The 9,242-nt window shown below is 31.6% G+C and overlaps 1 protein-coding gene across 1 annotated transcript; it reads left to right on the forward strand.

Annotated features, from left to right (window-relative positions):
* Window positions 1–1,379: 1,379 nt before the first annotated feature.
* Window positions 1,380–2,395, forward strand: LOC117933125 (ethylene-responsive transcription factor 5-like). Its single transcript, XM_034854518.1, has one exon. It carries the CDS (start codon window positions 1,474–1,476, stop codon window positions 2,305–2,307), a length of 834 nt encoding a protein of 277 aa, XP_034710409.1. The 5' UTR covers window positions 1,380–1,473; the 3' UTR covers window positions 2,308–2,395.
* The last annotated feature ends 6,847 nt before the right edge of the window (window positions 2,396–9,242 follow it).

Below are 9,242 nucleotides of genomic sequence, written 5' to 3' on the forward strand. Positions count from 1 at the left end.
TAATAATCTTCAAGTCCTCTTTTTTTCAAGAAATCTTCAAAATTTCTTTGATTCTTCAAGAAATCTTCAAAATTTTTTGATTCTTCAAGAAATCTTCAAAATTTCTTTGATTCTTCAAGAAATCTTTAAATCTTTTTCAATTCTTCAAGTAATCTTTGAATCTTCTTCCATTTTTCAAAAAATCTTCGATTCTTCTTTGTTTCTCTAAGAAATCTTTGAATCTTCTTGAAGTCTTCAAGAGATCTTGAATCTTTAAGAAATTTCTTCAAGAACTCTCTAAATTTTCTTTACTCTTTCGAAATGTCTTTTAGAACGAGAGGAACCCTCTATTTATAGGGTTGAGAATTTTATTTTGATATAATTTCTAATTTTTTTTTAGAGATAATTATATTATTTATTATGATAATTATCATTCGTTTTAATTATGATAATTAACTAATTATGAAAATTATAATATTTATTTTATGTGACATGTCAATATATTATTAGCAAATTATTAACACATAAAAAAGAACTTAGTGAAAAAATTTATTTATATGGACACACGTATAAATATTAATACAAATATATTCTTTTTTATTATCAAGGATTTATTTCAATTTTTTTCCAACAAAATGTATCATAAATATGCTCGCAAAATTCGAAGAAGGGACATGTCATTCGACCTTGAAAATCTTCTTTTAGCCATAAAATTTGAAACAAAAAAGGCACAACAAATTATCTTTTTCTTTTTTTCTCATTCAAGAAAACTTTCTTCTTCACCAACGTTAAAGTCTATACTCTTTCCCAAACCTTATTCGTTATGTGCATGCACAATCTTAAATATATAAAAATAAACCCACATCTTATGCGCATATGATTGATTTTCATAGCCTTCCCCTCTTAGTTACAATTATGCAATTATATATCCTATTTATTGTTATTTTTTCTACAGAATTTTAGCTTTAAAATATAATAAAATTGAATTAAATAAATAAAAGAATAGTTATTCATTGGGCGGTAGCAACTGGGCATGTGGTTGAGGGGGCAACTATGCGGATGGAACCCATAGGAGTGACCCAAGTTGAGAAAGCTGTCCGGTCCAAGTGGATAAACCAGCTTCATCCAGAGTCAGATCTTATCATTGAAAAGTCTTGGACACAAAATAAGTCAAAATATAGGACCTCAGAGTCTCTTTATTAAACCATAAGTCCCTCTATACATGTGCGAAGAACCCAAGAACTACCCAAGAAACCACTGTCGGACTAATAATATAAACCATAAGTTTGAATATATTAAATCCCACTTGCGATGTTGACGTACAGATGCCACAAAGAAGTTTCATCCCCCAACTAGGAACCTCATCTGAAACCTCCTCTTTCTATATATCATGTTATATATAGCTCCACCACACTCTCTCCTTTCCACTCTCACTCTCTCTACTTGTTTGCAGTGCCAATACTACACTACCTCCCAGTGCTCATCTCCATTGATATGGCAGAAGAAGCTTCATCGCTTCACTTCATTCACCAACAACTTCTCTTCGACTTTGAAGCTTTCGAAAGCTTCGTCTCTCATGTAAATGATCCATCCCAAACTTCAACCTCTGATTCGAGTGCTTCCACCTCAGATATTAATCCGCTCTCTAATTACTTCAATCCCCATGAAGATACAGACAACCCCTCTCTCCTCCACTGTTCTACCTCTGCTCCGTCCGGCCTTTTCCAGTTTCAAACCAAATCCCCCAAAACTTCCACATTAAGTCATCGGCGACCTTCACTCAGCATCTCAGTCCCTCAGCCAGCCGTTTCTCAGTCGCCGGCGGAGTCCGATTCAGGCGATATCAGGCATTACAGAGGCGTGCGGAGACGGCCATGGGGGAAATTTGCGGCGGAGATTCGAGACCCGAATCGGAGAGGATCGAGGGTATGGCTGGGGACATTCAAGACTGCCATTGAAGCCGCCAGAGCTTATGATCGAGCTGCTTTCGAGATGCGTGGCTCCAAAGCTATTCTCAATTTCCCCCTTGAAGCTGATAATTGGTCGGGTTCTGATCCACCAGCAATATCCGGCCGGAAAAGGGAGAGAGACAGTGAGACTGAAGAGAGACAACAAGTGGAGATTAAGGTTTTAAAGCAAGAGGAGCACTTGCCCGAATCCGACAGCACGCTGGCGGCAGCCAGTCATGTTTTAGGAGTTAGTCCATTAACTCCGTCAAACTTTAGGGCCGGTTGGGAGGAGAGAGAGATGGAGGGAATATTCCATCTGCCACCGTTAACGCCGTTATCACCCCATCCTTGGATAGCATATTCTCAGCTTATAGTTTGAATCAAAGAGTCTACCTTACCAAAGACATTGAAATATTACTAGAATTCTTACATTTTCTATGAACATTATTGAATTTGTTTATATCTCACACTGTTCCTTTTTGCCGTCCTCCAAATCAATCATTACAAAAATACTTCGGCCAGGGCTTAAAATACTAGCTGAGGCACATAGGTGACAACTTTATAACATGATATAAGTTTTTTTTTTTTATCAAATTAATTAATTAATAATAAAATAAACAACAACAATATTTTAATAGGGTTGATAGAGTAATTTTTAGCTGGTCCATTAGCATGCATGCATGCATGTGGAGTATGAAATGGCGTAGGTATCTTAGTAGTTAACTTGGTATTATTATTTTTTTTTTTAAAATGAAAATTATTTAAAAAGGAGAATATTTTTAAATAAAGACAATTAAATTTGGATACAATAGATCAAAACTATGAAATGGCAAAGGAAGAAAAGTTTATACTAATTTTAAGCCTACAATGGGGAAACCTAAAATTATGGGATCATAATTTATTATGATCTAAGAGTCTTCAATATCTTCAATATTCACCCCCATAAGATGGCATGTGTAAATCTCTAAAACCCATCTTAGATGTCAAATTATGAAACCTATATGTTGGTAAAAAATGTCCACCAATTTTTGTCGCAAAGGAACATAATCACTATGAACTACAACCCTTCTTTATTTTCTCATGAGCCAAGTGACAATCAATTTTAATATGCTTTATCCACTAGTTGATAGAAGATTGGATTGATAGGAATTTGTAAACATAATCACTATGAACTACAACCCTTCTTTATTTTCTCATGAGCCAAGTGACAATCAATTTTAATATGCTTTATCCACTAGTTGATAGAAGATTGGACTGATAGGAATTTGTAAAGTAGCTTGATTTTGATAGTAAAGGTATGTTGGTTAGAAGTGATCAATCTTAGGTCTTTAAGAAAGCAACATAGACACTTAGCCAAATCTAAATCACAATAACCATGTAATTGAGTCGATAATAGAATAATGTCTTGCATGGGTCTCACTTTGGATAACGCAACATTCACATAATATAATTAAAGTGAGCCTATCTTGGCTTGTCAAGGAATCGCTATAGTGTTTGGACATATATAATAGGTGATATAAGGCTTGGTGACCGAGAGATAGACTAGTAACCAGTCAAGCGCCTATATTGTGAAGGATCCAAAAGAAGTTACACAGTTGATTTGCTTAACTTTTGCATTTTGTTTCATAGGTTTTTTGAGATAGATTTGTTCCAAGAAGTCCAAATTTCTTAAGTCCATGTTTAGTTCCAAAATGGTTTGAGGGAAAATGTAAGAGAAAGAAAATAGAGAAGAAAATAAAATATAAAGAAACAAAAGAATATATTCAAAATCAATAAATTATTTTTATATCATACTTCAAACTCATTTCACTTATTTAACATTTCTATCTCAATATTAAATAATTTAAAAATATACAACTTTCTTACTAATTTTAATTATATTTGATTTTCTTAATTACTATTTTTCATAGTAAAACCAAATATGAGAAAATTATTTTCCTTATCATTTATTTCCCTCAGTATTTTCTAGGAACCAAACAAAGTCTAAGTATTTTGAGGACATATTTAGGTTGACTTAAAGTAAATCTCATCCTTGGAAAAGTGCAACTTCAATGCCCAATAAATATTATGATGACTAAGATCTTGAGTTTAAATTTGTTGTGGAGATAGTCTTTTATGGTCTTAATTGGTTTGGGATGATCTCTTGCAATAATTATGTCATCAACATAATTGCTTAGTAAACAAAGAGTAATATGTCTTTTATAGCTTATATCTTACATGCAACAACTCATAAGGTAACTTAGCAAACCATTGGCAAAATGTCTATTTTAGACCACTAGGAGACTTTTGAAGTCTACAAAATGTATTCTTAATTTCTAACTACATGAACCCAAGTGGGAGTTGCATATAGACCTCCTCATCTAATTCCTATGGAGTTAGGTTGTGATGGAGTTGTTGTTTGGACTCCCTACAATGAAGAAAGGTGTAGGGAAACCCAAATATCTCCATTCTCTGTCCCAAACTCAGGTTAGGTGCATGAAAACTCCTATGCAACAAAAGCAAAAAATATATTTTAACATTAAAGGACCTAGAAAAAAAGCTTTTAGAAAATTTTTCATTTGATTTGGATGTTCCCAAATTAAATCTATTTGAAGAAAATCAAATGCGAAGTTGTCGAAAGTCTCATAAACCCATAATCTTTTGCCTAATGACTCAACCTTGAACCTTGGCACACTAAACGGTTGGGTGTTTGAGAGGATGGAGGCTAAACCTTTCTCTAGTCTCTGATGGTGGAACATGACTGATTGGAAACCCTAACCCCTCATGGAGTATTTATTGGATTCCCCATTAGGTTTAAGTGACTTGAGTCCACATAGGCTTTTACTTAATTTAACCCAAAAAGAGTCTTAATTAATTAATTCACCTAATAGGCTTATCCAATTAATCAATTAGCTCAATCCAAAAATATCATTTCACTAACCCTTGTGCAACCTTATGTAATTACTAAAATGCCCTTATACACATAAGTGAACCTAGAGTTGATCAAATTCTTATAAACCATGTCATTAAGGTATATGAACTTAAATGGGGACCACTAGGACCCACAGGATAGTACTGACTCCCTCATAATCCAATTTTGAACTTGAATCAACATCCCACTATAAAGAATCAATTGCACTCCAATATCCTATGTAAATAATTACGAGATGAAGCTTTGGTTCATGACTTACTATCCAATGCATGCAATCTCCTCATGAGCTGGTGTCCATAATTTAAAAAGGTAGTGTTATCACTTATCAAGATTACCTTTCCAATCCTTAAGTTATAGATCCCATCTATTATGCGGTCAATTGACACACTCTAGCTTCAAGGAGCATATGTCAAATTTTCACTAAAGAAAATGCTATGGTTATAGTCTTCTAGATCATATGTCCTTTGGATCACCTATGGGGATATACTATCTCACTCCCATATATATCATTATGCCTCTATTGAGAATATTTGTTGCTACCAACTTCCATTAATAGTGACCAAATCCATAAGGATGTATGACAACATTAGGGTCTCATTTATAATTCAAAGCCTCTTATTAATTTTAGAACATACTCAATACACTCTCAAGGTTGAGAGTTCATGTAATATAGTAGATTGGTAAATCATGACAATTGGTAGCCTTATATCATGATTTACTATATGTCCTGTCTACTGTGTAACCATATACATTGGTTCACTAACCATGGGAAACCCCATCCTGACGGTCAAGAAAAATCATCCCTCTAATTAAGAGGTATTGCACTATAGTTTCTACTAAATTGTCCAAATTCATGAACTGATTGTAAATTACTTATCATTTTGTAAGGAACTCATGGCTTTTATTTTCTATGCAACTCCTGATATACCCAAGTCATGAACAATGTAAGTGATATGAGCGTGTATGCTAAACTAACAAATTAATGAAAATTATATAATATAGGGAAATCAAGAAACATAGATAAATAAATTTATAAATGAATTTCAATATGTTAAATCATGTCATATTTTCTAGGGCACAATCCTAACAAAAAGTTCATCCTTATTATGGAAGAAGTTATTAAAATGGAATAGAAAAACCACAACATTCACTAAACCATCTTGGTGTTGTATTTGTGATATGCTAGCTCTATGTGGAAATGAAGAAGAAATACATTGATCTCCGATTAAGCAATAAGTTTAATCAATGAAGGCAAAAGCAAAGAGAATTCAAGAGGTTATTAAATTAGTATAGGGTATACTTCAATAATTGGAAAAGCTACTATAATTGAAGAAGTATGAGATAATCTATGTAAGGTAAAACATTATTTTTATTAAGTAAATATTTAGTCTTATATGCTAGTATAATACATTTATAGTAGGTTGTAACTAATATGCATTTGATATAGGTCCATAAATTTGTTGAAAGGTTAAAAAAGAAAGGATATCATTATATGAGAAATTATGTACCATTTATGGGTACACTACTACAACAGGGCCAATGCTTATCTTTTTCTGAAGAAAGTCCCTCAGCTATTATTGTTCAAAACATGTCTGATTAAGAATTCTAGCTAAATCATGAGGCACCATTGGGTGATCATGGTGATAAGGTAGGTGTTACTCATGCTTTGAAGCATCAAAGTCAATCCATGCATATGGGCCCACATCTTTCAAATGTGTCCCCACTTAACAATGAGACTCATTTTTTATTTTTTTTAGTGAAAATTTGATTTTTTTTTTTAGAAAGTTGGACTCGCCACTTATTTTTGTTTATTTATTTTTTTAAAAAAAAAAAGCAAAATAAGAAATAAAACCTTAAGTGACTTTTTTTTAAGGATAAACATGTCCACGAAAACCGAGTCCAAGTCTAGAGTTAGGTTGCTTATTGGGATGGTACCATATGATAGCACCCCTCTAAGCCCTAAAGAGGTCTCTACTAAATAAGTGGAGAAACAATTAACTAATAGACTAATGGATACCAGGAGACAATAATAAGAATACAACTAGACAATATATGGTAATGATAAACAAAAGCATAGCAAGCATATCAAAGGGAACAAGCAAACAAAGAAGGAAGGGAGCATACCTTAATAATGCTCGAAATAGGGCAACACGCTTATATAAGGAAAAGAAAGTGTTAGTTTACAAGCAAAATAAGGGATATAATATCAAAGCTAGAGTCATCCAATGTATACAAGGTGTATACAATCAAAATCAAGCATCAAAGATAGCTAAACTAGCATCAAAGTGGATCAAAATATACTAAACATGCATAGGGATTAGAATAGGACAACAAGCAGGTATTTACATAATAAATCCAAATAAAATAACGAAATAGGAGATATGATATAAAGGAAGGCTTGTCTAATATGTATAAGATGTTTATAATTTAAATGAAAAGTCAAAGAAAGTTAAAGCATGCTAAGAGGGACTAAATTATCAAGTTTATATAAGAGATATAGAAGTTGGATAACAAGTAGATAGTTATAAAATAAATCCAAATAAAATAATTAGAGATGAGATAAAATAAAAACAAAAATTCCAAAACATACTCAAAGTGTAGCTAGAACATAACCCAAAACCCTAAGGAACTCAAATGTGCATAAATTAATCCAAATATAACCAAACATCATATTACATAGGTATAAGGTAGAACAATAAGTCATGCAAAGATTGAATTATTTGACAAGCATAGAGGTGAGATAAAAAAAAAAAAAAAAAAAAAAAATTCTACAGCATATTTAAAGTGTCTATAACATATTAAAAATTTCTATGAGGCCCAAACATGCACCAATTATCCCATAATTCAAAGAAAAATTTCATAACTCTAATGTTTTTTTTTAGAATATGTGACTAATTCAGATAATAAGTTTCCTTTATCTTCGCATGGTATGTTTATAAAAAATTAAAGTATAACTTACAAAATAATTTGCATATGAAGAACTCAAATGAATATATTTTAGACAAGAAAATATTATCTTATTAATTTAGGATATACCAATATGCCTAGTTTCCTTTCTCCATATTGCGATGAAAGATATCATTTACATGATTAAAAGGAAAAAGGGTGTCATTCTCAAAGTTTAGAAAAGGGATTTAATTATAGAAAATCATCATGAGGAATGTCATCAGCAATACTTTGAAGTGTTAAATGCTCAACTCCTAAAGACTTTGCAGATGTAAAAATCATGACGTCAAATACCGTAGAACTATAATCCATTAAATATGAAGAAGAGATACACAAATTTATCTGGTTGTTGCTATTCCTAGAGATTTACACCCCAAAACCTATATCTAATCTCACAGTCGCAACGTAGCACCATGTGTGCTCTTTAATGAATCCTTAGTGCCTTGAGGGGATGCAAATCTCTCTCATGAACTTAAGAATAAAAATCATAAACTTTTTCATAGTGTTAGGTTAAACACAAAAAATAATAACTTAAAGTTTAGGCGCATTAGTTCTCGAGAGAACTCTTCCAATAAACATATATAAGAGAAAATTTAGTGAAATCAATTTAGAAATCATATTTTATCACAAAAAAATAATTTAGAAACTTAAGAATTTTAGAAAAATTTTGAAAAATTTCATATTTTAAATTCAAAAATATTTGAAAAGATTTTTTGTTTAAAATTCTTAATTTACACCGCTTTCCAAATTTCTTAAAAGATTTTTCTTTTTTTAAATTCTCAATTTAAAATTTTTCCTTAATAAATTTTATTCCTAATTTCCATAAATCCACTCTATGCCTATCAGAGTCATTATTCTCACTTAATTCAACCATGCATACCTATTGAATCTTTGGTTGGTTTCATAGCAACTTTGAATCTACAAAGAAGTGTAAACATAGGAAAGTACGTAGAGTCCTAAACCAGGATGAATGACACAAAATTGCCAACTTATAATCTAAATAGCCTAATGCAATAACAATCTCCCCCTTTGGCAATTTTTTGATAATATAATAATGATTTCATAAACTCCCTAATACTCTAAGATGTAGTTTGCAAATCGCTCAATATCACTTTTCTTAACCAAACATCCTATAAACTGATTTTCAATATTTGCAACTCGTTCAAAATTCTTGAAATCTAGAGCCTATGATCTACATACACTTAATCAATAAAAATTGTGAAAAGCAATGTGTGAGAAAAAAAGGATAAACCAAATTAGTCTAATCACAATCTATTAATCTAAAAGCAAACAATAACATATTATGAAAAATATCAATCCCCAAATTGTCAATCATATACCAAAACAATAATATGAATTTCTCCTCCCTTTTGTCACAAAAATGACAAAGATAAAGAAATAAGACAATTAAAACCAATATATCCAAAAAAGAGTTTTTTTTTTTAAAAAAAAAAAAA

Source organism: Vitis riparia, chromosome 16 (assembly GCF_004353265.1).
Source record: "Vitis riparia cultivar Riparia Gloire de Montpellier isolate 1030 chromosome 16, EGFV_Vit.rip_1.0, whole genome shotgun sequence".
Lineage (NCBI taxonomy): Eukaryota > Viridiplantae > Streptophyta > Magnoliopsida > Vitales > Vitaceae > Vitis > Vitis riparia.

Bases quoted from the DNA above. Each gene is read 5' to 3' on its own strand.
- LOC117933125 (XM_034854518.1), top strand. From the start codon at position 1,474: ATGGCAGAAGAAGCTTCATCGCTTCACTTCATTCACCAACAACTTCTC.